The 19105-nt window shown below is 43.4% G+C and overlaps 1 protein-coding gene across 1 annotated transcript; it reads right to left on the bottom strand.

Moving 5' to 3' along the window:
* Window positions 1-2827: 2827 nt before the first annotated feature.
* TEKT4 (tektin 4) lies at window positions 2828-18054 on the bottom strand. The gene is made up of 6 exons (XM_026685821.2): window positions 17312-18054; window positions 16652-16722; window positions 10617-10760; window positions 9606-9828; window positions 6659-6813; window positions 2828-3268 (listed from the first exon to the last, which is right to left on the bottom strand). The coding sequence occupies exons 1-6, from the start codon at window positions 17843-17845 to the stop codon at window positions 3052-3054; spliced, it is 1344 nt and encodes a 447-aa protein (XP_026541606.1). The 5' UTR covers window positions 17846-18054; the 3' UTR covers window positions 2828-3051.
* Window positions 18055-19105: the final 1051 nt, after the last annotated feature.

Below are 19105 nucleotides of genomic sequence, written 5' to 3'. Positions count from 1 at the left end.
GACTGTGTTTATTTTGTATCCCACCCTGGGTCATCACAAGATGTGTGATGTTGTGACAGATATGATTGCAGGATGACAGCAGTTCTGAGTGAAGCTGCAATTTTGCAATTGACCATTGGTGAATTTGTGAACGCCAACTGTGTTCAAGGGATGCTCCAGTTGTTTTGGGATTGCACCAAAGCCATTTGTTACTAGTGGTAGTACCTGGTTACCTTATTGCAGGCTACAGTTATTACTAAAAGGCTGTTGCATTTGTACAACGCTTACAGTTGCTTTGACTGAAACCACTTCATAAATAAATAAAGCATGGCTGCATGCAAACATTAGGAATCATTTAAAAAAAAAAAACCTGATGAGCTGGTTCATCATGTGTGAGGCCCATGAGGTCTTGTGGGCAGAAAAGTATTCTCTCCACATTAACATTTAGGCAACGTTTGCTCAGTTTAGACAGCTGAAGGGTTATGTCAGCCTTGGAAGCCATTTTTTACTTGGAAGCTTCAAGGCTGCCACATTCGGTGCCTGGGAATTTGGAAGCGGGGATTTCATAGAGAGGTGGAAGATTAGAATCAACAACACTCTTTCTCAGAGAGTCAAGGACATGTTTACCTGCACCTGGAAGAGAGTGACTGGAGGGGGATGTCTCCAGGTGGGACAAAGATTTGATTGGGCCATGGGATGGACTGATGGGCACAGGGGATGGATCTTTGATTTCTCTTTTGGGAAGGGAAAACCCGGAACTCTCAGATTCGGGTTTTCCCAGATGTGCCAATATGACAACTCTAATAAAATGGAACTTTGAGGAAATGCTTGTCTCGGAGTTTATTGGTTTGGAGTTGGTTAGTTGGAACACGGACAGGTTAGATTAGGGCTGTCAAACTCGCAGGCCATGGGCCAGATGCATCACGTGCTAGCCACGCCCACACCCAGTTTAGTAAAGAGGGGGAAAGATCCCAATACATCACGTGATGATGCTGTGACGATGTGAGTTTGACATCCCTGGGGGGGAGGGGTTAGAGAGAGGAAAAGTCTCTGCAGTATCGGGTTGATTGTTTCTATGTGGCGTAGCATGGAAATATTGCACAGATCGCATGTCTGCTAGGAGGGGGTAGTTTACCCCATCACCCAAAGAGTCTGTTGCTCAGTGCATGAGCTGAGCCAGACTTCCGGAGAAATGAACAGGAAGTTGACCATAAAACCCAGTAAAAAGCAGGCCCCAAGGGAGAGAAAAGCAGAGGTGAGATTGATGTTAGAATGATGCCCTCAAGGTGTCTCTCCCAACATCAACAATTAAAACAAAGCAAGCAAACAAAAACAGGAAAGATTACCAGGTTCAATAGAGGTATAACAATGTTTAAGAAAAAGCTGCTTGATTTGACCTTCTCTCCCCTACCCTGGTTACCTAAAAGGCAGAGATTCCCACTGTTTACTTTTAGTCTCAAGCTGAAGTTCATTTGCATTTTAAAAACAACAACAACCTATGAAATGTGTTTGAATATTAGTCTCTCAGGTTGGCATTTAGGCTGTTGGTTTGAGCTCCAAGCTTGGCAGTTGGATTGCAAACATTTCATCAGCATTCAAGGAGACATCGTCCGTGTACTTTGAGTTGTGCTCGTCTGTCAAAACACAGGCCTTTAGATCCCCTTTTAAACCTTTGCCACCAAACTGCAAAGCTCGGAGCTCAAACCAACAGCCTAACAAGCATGTCAGATCCCTAAAGTGATACTGCCATTCAATTGGGAGAAGGGGAGGAACCTCAAATGTGATTTTTTCTTATTTCCTCTGACAACTGCTGTTTTATAACCTTTATCCTGGTGCCTGAGCGCCCTGAGATTTTCTCACCTTTTGGGGAATGTATTAGGGGGGAGGGCCATGTGGGTTGTTTCACTCTGAAAGCCAGCGGAAGATGACCCTGGGAGTGCCTGCTTATCTGGTTTTCAGGAGAGCCATTGCAATGACATCTCCACACCTGTGGATTGGCTGAATCCACGTCAGACAGGAGGGAGGGGTTTCTAATGCCTTATTTCTAACTGTATTGCCTGGGGGGAGGATTTAGAGTCTGCTTTGCCTTTGTCCTGTTTTCACTTCTGCTCAATAAAAGCTTCCTTTTGAAATACTCAGTTTCAAGAGTTTTTACTTTCTTGAGTGAGAAGGAGAGGCAGGACCTTACAGAGCAACCCATTTTTGTGTGAGTTGTTACATCTATATTTCAACTTTTATTTCCTGCCCTGTTTAGGAAACTGATCTTAGATTATCTCCCTCCATGAACACTTCAGCCTTTATCAACCAATCGCTAATCAAGATGGATCACTAGGAATCCTCAAATTCACCCAGCTCTTGGCTGATGGACATTACCTGCTTTGACACTCTAAAACTCCATAGAAACAGCTACTCAACTATGGGAACCAGAATAATAATTTGAAATGACTTAAGACCAGCTGATAATGAATAGGAGATATGAGCTACATCTTTACAGTTTACACATCTGTTTTTCAGAATTTTAGGAGCGTTTCAGGAACTTTAGGAACAATGTGAACAAGCCTGCAGCCTTGGACATGGGATTGACTGAGCCTATCTCTTGGCTGGGTGAAAAGCTGGAGAGACAATATTCAATTGCTGTGTCTATTGTTTTTATTTTATATTGTGCATTGTATGTACTTTATTTTATTGTTAGCTGCCTAGAATCATGTAAAAGCGAGAGGGGTGGCTCCAAGAATCAGTTAAATCAATGTTTCTCAGCCAGGATCAGTTTCTGAGGCATGGACTCCAAATCCCAGAATTCCCCAGCCAACTTTGCTGGCTGGGAAATTCTGGGAGTTGAAGTCCATGCCTTGGAAAGTGGTCCAGGTATAGAAATACTGCATTAAATAAATAAATAAATAAAAATTGCATCCAATTATCTTCCACAACATTTCTATATTTTAATTTATCCCAGAAAGGTTAAGTGTTTACAAGACTAAATAATGGTACCTTAAGCCACAAACAACATTTTTAGGAAAGTAGAACTTTCAGAGACCAAAACTGATTGCCCACTTCGCTTCCAGTGACAACATCCTACTGATAGCCTGCCAGTTTCAGGATAGTTGGGTATTTGGTACGATGGGCCATGCATTTCTGCCGGTCGATAAAAAGGCTATTGGTTTTCACAGCAATCTCCTTCTCCAGATGCATCCGGCTGTCCTCCAGATTCCGTAGGCTTTGCTCAGATTCCAGAAGCTTCTTTTTGAGAGCATCAATGGATTCAGTCAGTTCTTCCACTTCGCTGATGAGCCTGAACGGAGGACAAAAGAGGAGCTCACGTTAGTGGTGTGGATTGAGACCTCCTCACGGAGAATGAGAAGCTGGGGGTGAAACTGGCCCGGAGATAACATTTTCTAGGAAATGTTCACCTCTTCCTGCACATCTAGCTAAACCATACTCCATGAGCAAATGGATCTGTCTCACAGTGGTCTCAATAATAATAAGAGAATGAGAGAATTCTTTGTTGGCCAAGTGTGGTTGGAAACACAAGGAATTTATCTCAGGTGCATAAACTCTCAGCATCAAGTGAGAAATCATAATCATAATCATAAAATACGATCATCATAAATCATAAGATGCAATGCTTAGCAGGGGTGCGCTGCTGGGAGCTTGCAGGGCTCAGGAGAACCCCTAGCTAAGACTCTGCGGGGCTCAGAGATCCCCCAATAACCTTAGAAAGACAATCAGCAAGGGAAAGCTCTTAATAGGCTTAATTGAACTTCTGGGCGTTCAGCCAAGAGAATTTCACACCTCGTAAAAGTGTTGCAAGCTAGATAAACAATCCACTCAGCGCTTGCGAGGGAGAGCCATTGAGAAAATCAGATAGCATAGCCACTAGCCTCTGAGGGAATTAATTCCCAAATAATAAGAATCACATAACTCACCAGAAACTCCACTAAGACTCCAAGATCCCTCTCACAGACACTGCTATTAAGCCTGGTTTCACCCAGTCTTTTATTTAAGTATTAAATGCACGAAATAATAAACAACTTTTTGGTATATATCTTTTTTTTAGGTAATTAGGGCAAAGAAGCGACGTCAAGTTGGCCATGCCCACCCATCCAGTCATTAGGGCAGAGACCCCCTGACACCCCTGACATTTAGTGATAGTTCACAGGATACTAAATAAGCCAGGGGTGTCAAACTCGCGTTGTCATGGCATCATCATGTGACTTTTTCCCCCTTTGCTAAACCAGGTGTGGGCGTGGCCAGTGCATGACACATCTAGCCTGCGGGCCGTGAGTTTGACAGCCCTGAAATAAGCAGTCAACATAAATCCTAATAGGATACTAAATAAAAGCAATCAACATAAATCCCAAGATACAAACAAGAAGTTATAGTTTAAACCCAGTTTATTTTTTTATTTTTATTTTTAGATATTTTATTCGATTTTCAAAGATTAAAAACATAAAATAAAACTTTGTACATTGTTATAAACATCAAGACATCTTTTACATTTCCTTACATTTTCTGTATATAATTTCTTATTCCATTATCATTGAATAATTCTTCCCTTACTCTTGCTACAAATCAATATATTACATCTTATATTTCAATCTTCTCCATAACACCTATACATCTTTACATACTTTCTCATTCTTTACCTAATTGCAATTTTAATTTCTTTTTATTCTTAAACCATTCATACCAGGCATCAGAAACGAGAGTAACATGTTGTAAATAGACAAATTTTAGTCTCTTCTACAGAAATCATTTTAATACTTTATAGAGGAGATGGGCAGCCATAAAAATCTTTTAAATACATTAGCAAACACAAATCAATTGCATTTGAAAGGTTTATAATTGACACTAATGCTCCTTCCCCAAAAAAAACCCCAAGTTCTCAAATTTAACAAAAGAAAGAGGTGGATTTTTTAAAAAAAGCATTTTCAATTTTCAAAGAGTGAGAAACAGATGTTTTTTTCTGGCTGATTATATGAATGGTAAGCCTGGTGCTTTCAGGGCAATTGATTTCATCCAGAGAAAAAAGAGGTTAGAAAATTGCACCTAATTAAAAAGCTTAATTGGGGTGAATAAGTATCATTACGCCTCTGAATCTATGCCTCTCTGGAATAATTGGTGGCTGGTCTTTCCGATACAGCCTCTTCCCACTTATGGCTGTCCACAAAGCCATTTTTCTATCTTTTCCATAGGATTTTAAGGTCCAAATTGAATCTGTGTACCTCCAAAAGGTGCTTTTTCAAAAGGCAACTGGACTTTGTTTTTCCATTTCGCTTTTCATCATTCTCAGAACTGAGGAACTTGGATGAGAAGCAAAATGTCTTCAAGGAAAAACGAAGAAAGTCCAGTTGCTTTTTGAAAAAGCACCTCTGGGACAACCAGGACCTGAATGACAGAGAATCTCCATAGACAGATTAAACAAACAGATTAACAGAGTTGGAAGGGACCTTGTAGGTCATCTAATCCAACCCAACGCCCAAGCAGGAGACCCTACACCATTTCTGACAGGTGGCAGTCCAGTCTCTTCTTGAAAGCCTCCAGTGATGTAGCTCCCACAACTTCTGAAGGCAAAAGCTGTTCCATCGGTTGATGGTTCTCACTCTCAGAAAGTTTCTCCTTATTTCCAGGTTGAATCTCTTTCCATCAGTTTTCATCCATTATTCCTTGTCTGGCCTTCGGGTGCCTTGAAAAACAGCCTGATCCCCTCCTCTTTGTGGCAGCCCTTCAAATATTGGAAGGCTGCTATCCTGTCTCCCCTGGCCCTTCTCTTCCCTAGACTAGCCAAGCCCAGTTCCTGCAACCGTTTATGGTATGTTTTAGCCTCCAGTTCCCCTCATCATTTTGGTTGGTCTTCTCTGAACTCTTTCTAGAGTCTCAACCTCTTTTTTATAGTGTGTCCAAGACTCCAGATTGAGGTTATTTTAAAAATGTTAGAACAATTGCAAGACAGTGGAGATTGAAAACATGCCAGAATTGCTAAGTAAACCAAATTACCTTTACCAAAATTATTAATTATTTGTTGTAAATGCCATATATGTAAATAATAGCTCAAAAGACACGGCCCAGTTTAGGTTTATTTGGCTGTAATCTGTCAACCCGATTTTTTGCACACATCTTGCAGATACCCCTTCTATCAACATCAAGGTCACATCGCATGTGACCTGGAAGCACAATCATTACCCAACAAGACCAGAAGATTGAATCTTTATTCTTCGTTTAGTGGGTGAGTAGCTCAACCATCACTTGCACCAGAATTTCTTAACCTCGGGAACTTTAAAAAGGGTGCACATCAACTCCCAGAATTCCTCTGCTGGGAATTGAGATCCATATATCTTGAAGTTGCTGAGGTTGAAAAACAGTGATCACCACCATCATTTAAGGGCCCCATAATCCCTTGTGGGGTGGAGTCTGGGCAACTGAATGGAGCTGAATGGTTACTGGCCAGATGCCCTTCCTGTCACCGATGTGGAGTTATGTTCGGCAGATATATTCTCATTGTGCCCAGAGAGAGAGAAATATCTGCCTCTACCTAGGATCGAACTCACAGCCTCCTGACTGTGAGATGAGAGCTCCACCTCCAGCCCACCGCACCACTCAGGTTGAAAAACAGTGATGTACATTATTATCATCCTCATCATCATTGTCATCCTTTAAGTTAATATACTGCCCAGTGACTTACCTGAACTGGGCAGTATCTCTGCAGAGATCCACGTTGGGCCTAAAGGAGCGATCATACAGCCTTGTCTGAGCTACTTTGAGGGGCGTTTCTTTATCCTTAATCGCTTGCTTCAACGCCTCAATGTTGTGCTCTTGGTGCCCAATCTCCTGCAGGGTCTGTTCAGAAAGGATAGGAAAGATAGTGACATAAACAAACAAATGCACAAACCAACCAACAAACACACAGTAACTGATCACCAATGGTGTAGGGACCAACAACCATTTGCAAAGAATTGAATCAAGGTATGTGGAGGTTAAGACTCAACTTATTTCCAAAAAAAATATCCCATCAATCAATCAGAATAGAGTTGGAAGGGACCTTGGGAGGTCTTCTAGTCCAACCCCTTGCTCAAGCAGGAGACCCTATACTATTTCAGACAAAGGGTTGTCCAATCTCTTCTTGAAAGCCTCCAGTGATGGAGCGCCCACAATTTCTAAGGCAAGCTGTCCCACTAGTTGATTGTTCTCACTCTAAGGAAGTTTCTCCTTAATTCCAGGTTGCTTCTCTCCTTGCTTAGTTTCCATCCCTTGTTTCTTGTGTTGCCTTCTGGTGCTTTGGGAAATCGGTTGACGCTGTTCTGACCCAACCGGGTTCCCAAAGAATAAACAAAAGGCAGCAGCCCCCACCTTTTAAGGTTTAATAACGAATTCTATTCTGAAGGCTGCTTTCCACTAATTAGCTCCGGCAAGAAAGAGCCTTGCCAAGTTGTTCATCAAGGCTGCCAAAAACCCAGAGATAAGAACTAATTTACAAGATTCTCCAAACAGGAATTAAGATGTCCACCAGTTGAGTTTCAGAGCTTCTTTGCTGTCTGCAAAGAACGCTTTTCCAAACCTGGCTTTTATCCTCTTGAGGGAGGGTCCATTACCTTGCAGCCTTACTCCCGAGTCGCCTGTGCTGCTGTAATTGTTCTTTCCTCCAAGCAATCCTTCATGCACGTGCACTTGGCACAGTCTCCTCGGGAAACTCCTCATTGCTGCTGCCAGCCCCCACAATCTCTGAAGGCAGCAGTCCACTCCCTGATGGTCCTGGCCCTTCATCAGAGTCCTCGCTCTCCTCAACCATCTGCACCTGCTGCTGGCTAACCACAACAGCCACACACCCTTGTCTTTGTAGGAGCCTCTCAGATATTGGAAGGCTGCTATCCTGTCTCCCCTGGTCCTTCTCTTCCCTAGACTAGCCAGGCCCAGTTCCTGCAACCGTACTTCATATATTTTAGCCTCCAGTCTCCTAATCATCCTGGTTGCTCTTCTCTACACTCTTTCTAGTCCCGACATCTTTTTTGTAATGTGATGAGCAAAACTGAATACAGTATTCCAGGTGTGGTCTTAACTAAGGCTGTATAAAGCAGTACTAATACTGATTTTGATTGTATGGCTCTGTTTATACAACCAAGGATTGTATTAGCTTTTTTTTTTTTTTGCTGCTTCCACACACTACTGGCTCATGGTTAAGTGACCATCCATTAGGACTCCAAGGGGCTCTCACAGTTACTTCTTTTTGAGCCTGGTCTCACCTAATCTGCATTTGTACCTTTGGTTTTTGTTTTTTTCTTGGTGTAAAACCTCACTTTTCTCCACATTAAATTTCATTTTGGTGGCTAGGGCCCATTGTTCAAGTCTGCCAAGATCCTTTTGGATCCTGAGCTTTTCTTCTGGGGTGTTGGCTTTTCCTGCCAGCTTGGTATCATCTGCAAATTTGCAAAATCATGTTGCAAATATTTTAGGTAAGCTGTGCTGATATATTTGCAGGAAAACTGCAATAGGGTTTTGATATAGCAAAAGGCTGCTGTTGATGCAGTTTAAATTCTGCACCAGATGAGAAGAATCTAATCCATGCAAAATAACTTGATGTCATAATAACAAACAAGTATTTTTTTTAAAAGTTTGAATTTGCTCTTAACAGTAAGCCAAACAGCTCTGGACACATTTACTATAGGATTATATCAAACGTTGCACTAATCCAACCACTAAAAGAAGATCCTTCTGGTGCTAAATCATCCACCCTCTTGGGACCAACTGTGCTTTTACCCAAAAATATTGGAATAGTCTCATCCCTAACTTGTAGCAGATGTGACTTGTTCTGAGGCTGCAACAAACCAGGTTCTTTCTAAAGTCCGAAGCTGAAGATCAACACAATTTGCTGTACAAAGGAGGATCAAGATCAACAAGACCACCCTCCTTGGTTTCATCTTCTATAGCTACTTCTCACAAACAATTCCTTTCCCCCGGCCCCCAAAAATGTTTATGGGGTTAACCCAAACTCTCTTCCCCGTCCTTTAAAAGCTGCTCCCATGTTTTCTCAAGAGCTTGGACTTCAAGCACCAAGACTGCTGTCAGCTCCCCCACAGTGGAAGGAGAATAGGGCAACTTGCCATGGCCAACTCCCTGTGGGACAATTTAACAATTCTATTTAATTGTTTTAAACAAATGCAAGTTATTTTAATTCTTGCTATTCCCATTTCATTCTGTCCCTCCTTTTGCATCCTTTCTTTAATGATCCTCTTCCGCCATTTCTTTGGTATGAGTGAGTGGTACAGTGACTTACAGGTGGAATCTCTCACCTCACAAACAGGAGGCTGTGAGTTCGATCCTAGGTAGAGGCAGATATTTCTCTCTCTGGGCACACTGAACAAATTGGGCACACTGAACTGCTGAACAAAACTCCTGATTGGCAACAGGAAGGGCATCCGGCCAGTAACCACTCAGCTCCATTCAGTCGCCCAGACTCCACCCCGCAAAGCATTACGGGGACATTATAAGAAGATGATTTCTTTGGTATGAATGTAACTCTTGTCCCGCAGCTAATTGGCCATGGCAAGTGAGCCTTAATGAGTTGGCCATGGTGAGTTGGCCATGGTGAATTGTCATAAACCCCAGTGGGAGGACCAGAGGAGGTAAGCCCATACTTTTCGTAAACTGTGCTCCAGCTTGTGCTTGGCATCCTCCAGCTCCTCACAGCGCTTGGCAAAGGTCTGGTTCACCACATCAAACTGGAGGCGCAGATCCTCGGCTGTGTCATGGAGGATGTTGTCAACCAGGGCCCGGAGGTTGACAGAGGCCAATCTTTCTCGCTCAGCCCTGTAGATGTTGTCATGGCTGTGCTTGGCCCACGTCTCTGGGGTAGAAGCACTGCAGGGAAGACACAGTTGGGGAGGTGGGGGCAGGGGAAAGGACATAAATCGTACAGCCGGAACCTTAACCAGTGGCCTAAATTTACACGACAGTCTTCATGCGTAGGGAGCCCATCTCAAAAGAAATGTAAGAAATGTGACAGTTAGAGTGTGCAGAGAGGTGGACCTCCCAGGAGAATCAGGATCCAACCTACTTGGCACAAAGCTCATTGGTCAGCTTCCTCCTCTCTCACTCTCACTCTCTCTGTCTCTTGATTAAATGATTGTGTGTCATCAAATCATTTTCGACCCCTTGGTGCTCTCTGAGACTAGCATGGATAATGTTACCTAGTTTGGGTCATGAAACATCTGCAAGAAAAGAAGCAAGCTCAGCACCAAGGACCCCACAGTTCTCCTCCTCCTCCTCCTCCTCCTCCTCCTCCTCCTCCTCCTCCTCCTCCTCCTCCTCCTCCTCTTTCTCCTCCTCCTCCCTTCTAGCACTGATGAGGTTCCCTAGTTTGGGTAATGAAAATATTTGCAAGAAAACAAGCGAGCTCAGAGAGCACAAGGACCTTCCATTTCAAGGCTGGGTTACAAAGATCCTCCTTTAAGACAAACATTTGCAGAAGTGCAGAATTGCGGATTGGAAAAGAGAAGAGAGGAAGGGGAAATGAGGACCAGATGCATTGAAAAGTGATCTGCTTTGAGGGCAGGAAATGGAGACTAAGGAAGATGGACCAGCGGGTTTCGCCCAACAATGCAATCATTGGTGATCTTGGTTCATCCCCAACTAGGACCTTGTCTCACCTGTCCTCAAACTTGGAGGAGCTGGGATGGAATTGAATGTTAGTGCTCTGGTTGTTGTACCGCCCACACTTCTCATCGATGTTGTAGGTTTCCACCTTGTCAGACCAATCCATCTCACAGACCTGCTTGTGGTCCCGATTTAACCTGGAGAGGAGAAGGACCACAAAGTTTAGTGACCAACCCTCGTTGAAAGTGAGATGAGGTGAGACCCCCCCCCTTCCCTTGCTGGCCTTCCGTGAAGGCGTAAAAACATATATTTCTTTTCCTTTTGAGGCCTCAGATTTTCACTTTTTTAGTGTGTGCCAGTGTGTTCACAAAAAAAAAAAAAAAACACTGACAATAACGGTTATCTTCTTACTTTATGTCTGTGGAGATTCTCAGTCATCCAACTCCCAAAGGTGCCTTTTTTTTTCTCCCAAGAGGCAACTAGGCAGTTACAGAGAAGATACGCTAGGGCCCCCATTCTTTTGACTTCCTGGGATTGGAGCCTCGTGTGTGTCTCTAGATCAGGGATTGCCAACATTTTGGACCTTGGGGACCATCAAACTCATAATTTTAAATCCTTCAGACCAGAAACCCCGGGAAAATCCCCCAAAAAGTCTGCAGGAAAATTCTGCTGCCCTGGTTTCCTATCTATCAATCATTCTTTATTTGGGATTGCAGGACACCGTCTCCAGCTCTGTTCTCGGGGGCGGGGGAAGAGAGAGACTTTTGGCTTCATGCAAGGAAAGCAGCAGAAGCAGAAGAATTCTTTCTTTCTCTCCCTCAAACTCCACCAGAAATGAGTCTTTGTGAGACTTGTTGTGCCGGCCCAGCCTCTTGGAGCAGGAGGCCTTACAGAGTTCCAAGGACTCATTTCTGGCAAAGTTTGGGGGAGAGAAAGAAAGACTTTTGCTGCTTTCCTTGTGTGTAGCCAAAAGCAGGAAAGAAGTGGAAAGAAGCAGTCCGGTGGCCAGGCCAGGTGCATGGGGTGAGTGGGGCAAGTTCCCCCTCCACCTTTCCACCCTCCCCTCACTACCTCGTGTTGTGCACAATGCAAGCGATGCAAGCCTTGTGTTCCCACGGGCCATGTGGGTGGCGCAGCCTTGTGTTCCCACGCAGCCTGGATTAATTGCTTTGGGGGTGACATTTCTCTGTAGATCACCAAAATTTTCTTGCGGACCACCAGTGGTCCCCACCCCACTGGTTGGTGACTCCTGGACTAGATGACTTCCAAGGTCCCTTCCAACTCTGTTATTCTATGATCTTATGATTGTTGTCTGGAAAAATGGAAATCTTGTGCATTTCTACTATCTACTGCACTTACATCAAAGGACATAGCAACTAAAAAATATTAAAACACTAATGAATAATGATTACAATTTCTCAACATTCGTTTTGCTTTCATGCAGCACTTATTTGAAAACTGGAAACGTTCACAAACCTAAGATTCATTAATTTCAGAATAGCTTTCCATATTTTATTTTATTATTTTTTTTAAAAAAACACAGATTTTGCATTTGCAGCAAAAGCACCAGGTTTCAAACAGGAAATGTGACAGAATAGTTCTTGTTCTATGTGTCACCTGCTGGCAATTTAAACTGGAAAATAAGAAAGCTTGACGGGATGTAATGTCATGCTAAGAACGTCTCAAGAGTGCAATTGAAAATAACTGGAATATAATTTGAGGAATCATCTCTCTCAAATCACTCCATGATAATCACCCGTAAGAATTAAGCAGCGATGAATTTTGCAAAGAATTTAAGAGCTGCCAGGCAGTGCAAGCACAGACAAGGAAATATTGACAGGGACTTGAAAGAAGCTTATTTTGGTTGTTGCACATTGTCTTTTTTTTTAATCTGTAATTTACAAATGAACAGAGCCATAAAAGAATGGAGTCCAAAGCAGAAAATATAAGTTTGAGATTCAAGACGTTTACTCGCCTCTTTATTATCCATAAACCTAAATAATTTAGCTTGCTTTCAGATCTAGACACCTTTTTTGGTTTTCCTGTATTTGACTACAAAAATAAAGCATCGGGGAGATTTTAAAACAAAACAAAACTATAGGATCTTTACTGCATTTTGTCAACTAACAATTTTTTGAAAATTAGGTTCAATCCTGTAACTTCAACAGCAGAATCTGTCTCCTTGTTTCCTATATTATACCACCATCTGGTGGATGAACAGGAAATGAACCCAAAATAAAATCATTACTTTTTTCTTGAAGTTTGTAGAGATTCAGGTCATAGTTGTTCCAAAGGTGCTTTTTTAGGAGGCAACTGGAGTTTCTGGTTTTTTCTTTTGAAGATGTTTTGCTTCATCCAAGAAGCTTCTTCAGCTGTGACGGGATATTGGAGAATGGAAGGGTTTATATTCCTTGCAGACAGCTGGTCATTTGCATCCTTTTAGAGGGTCGTTGAGGCCACTTGGAGGTTTATCTGTGTCCTCAGGGTCACCTGAGTGGTGCAAATGGTTCCTGTATTCTGCAGTTTTTCCTCTGGAAATCCATTCCTACTGCCACACCATTCGAAGGATGTTCATCCCAAATGAACAACCATGTTACAATATTAATGGAACAACCATGACCTGGAAGACTGACAATCTCTACAGACTTTTAGCAATACAATTTGGGATGAACACCCTTCCAATGGTATGGGAGTAGGAATGGATTTCCAGAGGGAAAATTGCAGACTACAGGAACTAGGAGCACTTCTGGCAGCTTGTTTCTTTCCAATCCAGAGGCACCACTCAGAACCAGGAGATAAACAGCTCATGTTCGTTATTGCCAGTATAAGAATGCTTCTTATGTACCTGGAGTTAGGTGGGACATGTGTCTTTTATCTGAACAGGTCTGTCAACATGTCTGCAGAATATGGACCAAGATTTTTTCTGCGTTCTTGTCCCAATGGTACTTTTTCAAGAGGCAATTCAGACTAGAGGAACCAGGAGTACTTCTCAGGTGATCTTGAGGACACAGATAAACCTCCAAGTGGCCTCAACGACCCTCTAAAAGGATGCAAATGACCAGCTGTCTGCAAGGAATATAAACCCTTCCATTCTCCAATATCCCGTCACAGCTGAAGAAGCTTCTTGGATGAGAAGCAAAACGTCTTCAAAAGAAAAAAACAAGAAAGTCCAGTTGCCTCCTGAAAAAAGCACCTTTGAGACTACCTTGTTCTTGAATAAAAAAAACAAAAATTAGTGAGTTCTTTCTCAACCCTCAATTTTCTTCCGCACAAAAGAGATTTCTTTCTTTTCTTTTTTTTTCCTGGCATGTTAGCCTATTGCTGCTCTTGATATTTCAGAGCTGGCTTTCTTGGAGGTGGTGATTGAAATAACCACTGGTGTTCTTGTTTATTTTATTTTAATGCATTACAGGTAATCCTCAGAACCACAATTGAGTCCAAAATTTCTGTTGTTAAGTGAGACGCTTGTCAAGTGAGTTTTGCCCCATTTTGCAAACTTTTCTTGCCACTGTTGTCGCTGAAGTTGCTGAGTTAGTAACAAGGTTGTTGGAGTGACTCTTGTTTTCCCCATTGACTTGGCTTATTAAACTGTCAAATAAGAGGACAACTTAGTGCATATGGGTGAAGTAATTTTCCAGTCTGTGCCGGTCAGTTTGTTTCATTTTGACACTGACATTATAATAACAACCCTGACAATCTAAAGTATGGATCCTATACAGGTAAAATTTTGATTTATGACCATTTAACAACTATCTGATATAATGAATAGGCTGAAAAAAGTGACGTATGTCTCTTCCTCATACTTAAAAGAGACATGGTGGCACAGTGGTTAGAATGCTGTATTGCAGGCTAACTCTGCCCACTGCCAGGAGTTCGATCCTGACCGACTCAAGGTTGTCTCAGCCTTCCATCTTTCCGAGGTCAGTAAAATGAGGACCCAGATGGTTGGGGGAAATAGGCTGACTCTGTAAACAGCTAAGAGGAGCTTTAAAGCACTGTGAAGTGGTATATAAGTCTAAGTGCTATTGCTATTTTTTTTTCCTTCCTTCCTTCCTTCCTTCCTTCCTTCCTTCCTTCCTTCCTTCCTTCCTTCCTTCCTTCCTTCCTTCCTTCCTTCCATGGTGCACAGTGGTTAGTACGCAGTATTGCAGGCTAACTCTGCTCACTGCCAGCAGTTCAATCCTGACCAGCTTAAGGTTGACTCAGCCTTCCATCCTTCTGAGGTCAGTAAAATGAGGGCCCAAAATGGTTGGGGGCAATATGCTAGTTGTGTAAACAGCTTAGAGAGGGCTGTAAAGCACTATGAAGCGGTATATAAGTGCTATTGCTATTTATCTAGCATCTATCTAGCATCCCTCTATCTATCTACCTACCTCTCTCTCTCTGTGTCTCTCTCTCTCTTGCCATAGTGATTCAGTGGTTAGAATGCAGGATTGCAAGCTAATTCTGCCGACTGCTAACAGTTCGATCATGACCGACTCAAGGTTTCCGTCCTTCCCAGGAGGGTAAAAATGAGGGCCCAGATTGTTGGGGGCAAGAGGCTGACTCTGTAAACCACTTAGAGAAGGCTGTAAAGCACTGTGAAGTGGTATATAAGTCTAAAGGCTATTTCTATTGTTAAAATTGCCATCTGTACCTATGACCACATGATCAAAGTTTGGGCTCATGGCAACTGGCATTTATTTACAGTGGTTGCAGAACCCCAGAATCCCATGGTCAACATTGGTGACCTTCCCAGCTGACCCGGGATTCACTTAATAATTGTATGACCAGGACTTAATTACTTAATGACCATGACCATTTACTTAAAGACTGCAAAAAAATAGGTTGCAGAATTAACGACCGCCTTACTTAGCAATGGTCATTCCAATCATAATTGTGACTGTAAGTTGACCTGCGTTTTTAATCGAATTTTTTTAAACAAGAACTTGGCAATGTGTGGTAGGATCAGAACTTCATCCAGACAAAATCAGACACCCTTCTGTTCGGTTGGGCAAAGTTGGGCAAAGAGGTTGGGAACCTGGGAGGCAAAGTTGGGGAAGATTTAACAGGTTTAACAGAGTTGGAAGGGACCTTATAGGTCATCTAGTCCAACCCCTCGCCCAAGCATGAGACCCTACAGCAGGGGTGTCCAACCTTGGCAACTTTAAGACTTGTGGACTTCAACTCCCAGAATTCCTCAGCCAGCTTAGCTGGCTGAGGAATTCTGGGAGTTGAAGTCCACAAGTCTTAAAGTTGCCAAGGTTGGACACCCCTGCCCTACAGCATTTAAGCATTCACTCAACAGCCACCTTGATTAGCCATGGAAATTCTGGTCCCAGTCATAAGTTGTGGATTATCTGTCAAGCTTCCTTCAGGTTTTCTTTCCTAGCAAAAGAAACGTCTGATTTCTTATCTTAAGGTTTTTGATTGCTTTCAGATAATACAGAATAACAGAGTTGAAAGGGACCTTGTAGGTCATCTAGTCCAACCCCCTGCCCAAGCACGAGACCCTACAGCATTTCTGACAAATGGGAGTCCAGTCTCTTCTTGAAAGCTTCCAGTGATGAAGCTCCCACAATTTCTGAAGGCAACTTTAATCTGTTCCATTGGTTGCTTGTTCTCACTGTCAGAAAATTTCTCCTTATTTCCAGTTTGAATCTTTCCTGGATTAGTTTCCATCTATTATTCCTTGTCTGGCCTTTGGGTTCTCTGGAAAATAGCTTGACCCCTTCCTCCTCTCTGTGGCAGCCCCTCAAATTTTGGAAGGCTGCTCTCCTGTCTTCCCTGGTCCTTCTCTTCCCTAGACTAGACATGCCCAGTTCCTGCAACCGTACTTCATATATTTTAGCCTCCAGTCTCCTAATCATCCTGGTTGCTCTTCTCTGCACTTTTTCTAGAGTCTCAACATCTTTTTTTGATGTAGTGTGGTGACCAAAGCTGAATGCAGTATTTTAGGTGTACTAAGGCTTTATAGAGTGGTATTAGTACCTCTCTTGAATTACATGCACTTCATTTGAGAAAGAGGACACTCAGTTCAAGGCGTGTCGCCCCCTCCCCCACATCCACCAAAACCTAGAAGTTGGTCATGACTGAATAGAGTTCTTACTGCATCTGATTAACAGCTTGCTTCACTGTTCTTTTCAGGAGCTCTTGGATATTTCGGATGAGCTCAGTCTCCTAAATGAAAACGTGAAAAATATGAGTACAGCACTGCATGCAAAGGCAATGAAGGGAAGCCTTTAAAATGATGGGTGTACCTTCCATCCGCTTAGCCTGTTGCGGATTTCAAAGCAGAAGCAAAATACAGCACAGCATTTTGTTTTAAAAGTCCCCCCACCCTTTTTTTTTAAAAAAAAAATGTAGACAAGTTCCTAGCCCTCGTGGTTGCATACCTCTGGGAGGGCTAGCTCCAACATCAAAAACTGCTGGTTGGTGCAGGTTAGATCAAGGACATCCTATTTCCCCAATTGTTGGAACTTTTTACAGCTGAGGCTGGAGTGCTATTTATCTCTCTCTATCATCTATCTAGCATCCCTCTATCTACCTACCTACCTACCTACCTCTCTCTCTCTGTCTCTCTCTCTCTCTTGCCATAGTGATTCAGTGGTTAGAACACAGGTAGATAGATAAGAGGGATGATAGAGGGATGATAGAGGGATGCTAGAGAGATAAATAGCACTCCAGCCTCAGCTCAAGTTCTTCCCTGACTCCAAGAACGTGCAAACAGCCATGCACCCGGGGACCATTTATGAAGGAAGTGTCCTACCTTGAGCAGCTCTACCTCCACTTGGTCCCTCACCAGGTCCGGATGCTGCCGGCGCTCCCGGCACTGCAGGTTGTCCATGGCGATGCTGTAGGGGACCTCCACAGCATCGATGGCTCGCTCCAGCCGCAGTTTCTGAGCCGCCATCTGGTCAGTCTCAGCCACCAGGTCCTCAATCTCCCTCTGGAGCTCCGACTTCCAGAAGTGGATGTCCTGGAGCCTCTGGCCCACCTTAGCCGTGGAGTCCTCCTGGGTGCGCTGGGCCAATTCGGCCGTGTAATTGGCCAGGTTCTGGGACTCATGGCGGCAGCGCTCAGAGTGGTCGCGGTCGGCGAAGGCCTCGTGGTATCGGATGTAGTTGTTCTGCTGCCATTCTTCGGGCAGGAACTTGGCGGTGCGGAAGCCGGCCGTGGCCAAACCGCTGGAGGAATCGGGACCGGTGTTCAGAGCTGGTTCGTAAACCTTCATGGGGAGCTCCGAGACGGGGATACACTGCGGAGCAGGCTCCTGGGTGAGAAGCACGGCAGGCTGAGACATGGCTCCGGTGGCAGCTTGGCCAGGCCAGGAAATCCCCCTGCTCCCTCAGAGGCCTCAAGGATGCTCGGCTGCCACAAAAGCAGCTCCGATCAGCGTCTTCCCGTTGCTATAGGCAACGCCCCTGGCCAATGAGCAAGCTGGTCTCTGCTGTAAGGAAACGGACCAGCCTCTTTGGTTTGGTGTTCTCTCGTTGCCCAGGCGATGCCTGAAAGCCAATGAGCTACAAGGGGAAGTCACAACCTAAGGTGACGATAGAAGGGACAAAGAGCTGGGAGCACATAAACACACACACACACACACACACACACAAGCCTCCCCTGGGGGTGTGACAAGAAACTGGGGCACTAGGGCAACCAAGCTCTGCTTTGTCATGATGGTAAAAATAATTGCAGAGTGATAAAAGCAAATGTAAACCTTGACCTGATTGTACTGAAAACTGAAGTAGGATAACAAGGGCATCCTTCATCCACACTGCCATTTAAAGGGAATTGTAATGTTATTAAAATAACAATACACACTCAAGGCCAGAACTGGGTGGGGGGGGGGTCGTCAGATGATTCAGAGTTCAGATTGTGTAAAAAAAAAAAAAGAGCAGAAGAAATAGTAGATTCAGCTCATGCAAGAAAATTGCACAAACTGACGATCAGCAAAAACATCACAGAGTCATCCAAAATGTTTCACTGGAACATTTTATTTTTATTTATTTATTTGATTTGTCAGTCGCTTACAAGGCAATAGGTATAAGTATAAACATGAGTAAGAATACAGGAAATAGATACGAATAAATGGGGACAAAAGGACAGGGATGGTAGGCACAATGGTGCACATGCACAATCTGAAAAAAAAAAAAAAAATCTGCAAAAATTATCCTACTGTGGCCGTAATGCAAAATGGGTGGGAACATATACTTGGGCATAGCAGAATAAAAGACACAGAACTGGAGAAGATCAGAAAGGGTCAAGATCTGAAATTGAAAGTTGAAAGTTTATGGCATAAATCATAATTGATAGTGATCTCAGGGATTATTGTTCCACTGACCAAAACATTAAAAACTCTTGGGACTAAGACATGTCCATCTGTCAACTGCAACCATGCGATATGGTGGGAATAACGCAAAGAATTGCAAAAGGCATGGACCCACACATGTACTATGCCAATAATGATGAAATCCTGGGTTCTTCAGGAAGAACTCTGTGTGGATGGAGGCCAGGAGCTGTTGAAGAAACGGCAGCTGTGATTTCACATTGTTCACAACAGATA

The sequence above is a fragment of the Notechis scutatus genome, chromosome 12 (genome assembly GCF_049901735.1).
Source record: "Notechis scutatus isolate UNSWTSFEM ecotype Mainland chromosome 12, rNotScu1.2, whole genome shotgun sequence".
NCBI classification, from domain to species: Eukaryota; Metazoa; Chordata; class Lepidosauria; order Squamata; family Elapidae; genus Notechis; species Notechis scutatus.
Note: the sequence above shows the minus strand (reverse complement) of the source record. Positions and strands in the feature narration are given on the sequence as shown.

Coding starts and splice junctions, on each gene's coding strand:
- TEKT4 (XM_026685821.2), bottom strand. CDS start 17,845: ATGTCTCAGCCTGCCGTGCTTCTCACCCAGGAGCCTGCTCCGCAGTGT. Junction 6,814..9,605: donor TGGAGCACAGTTTACGAAAA/GTATGGGCTTAC, acceptor CTTTCTGAACAG/ACCCTGCAGGAGATTGGGCA. Junction 3,269..6,658: donor AGAGATACTGCCCAGTTCAG/GTAAGTCACTGG, acceptor TCCTCCGTTCAG/GCTCATCAGCGAAGTGGAAG.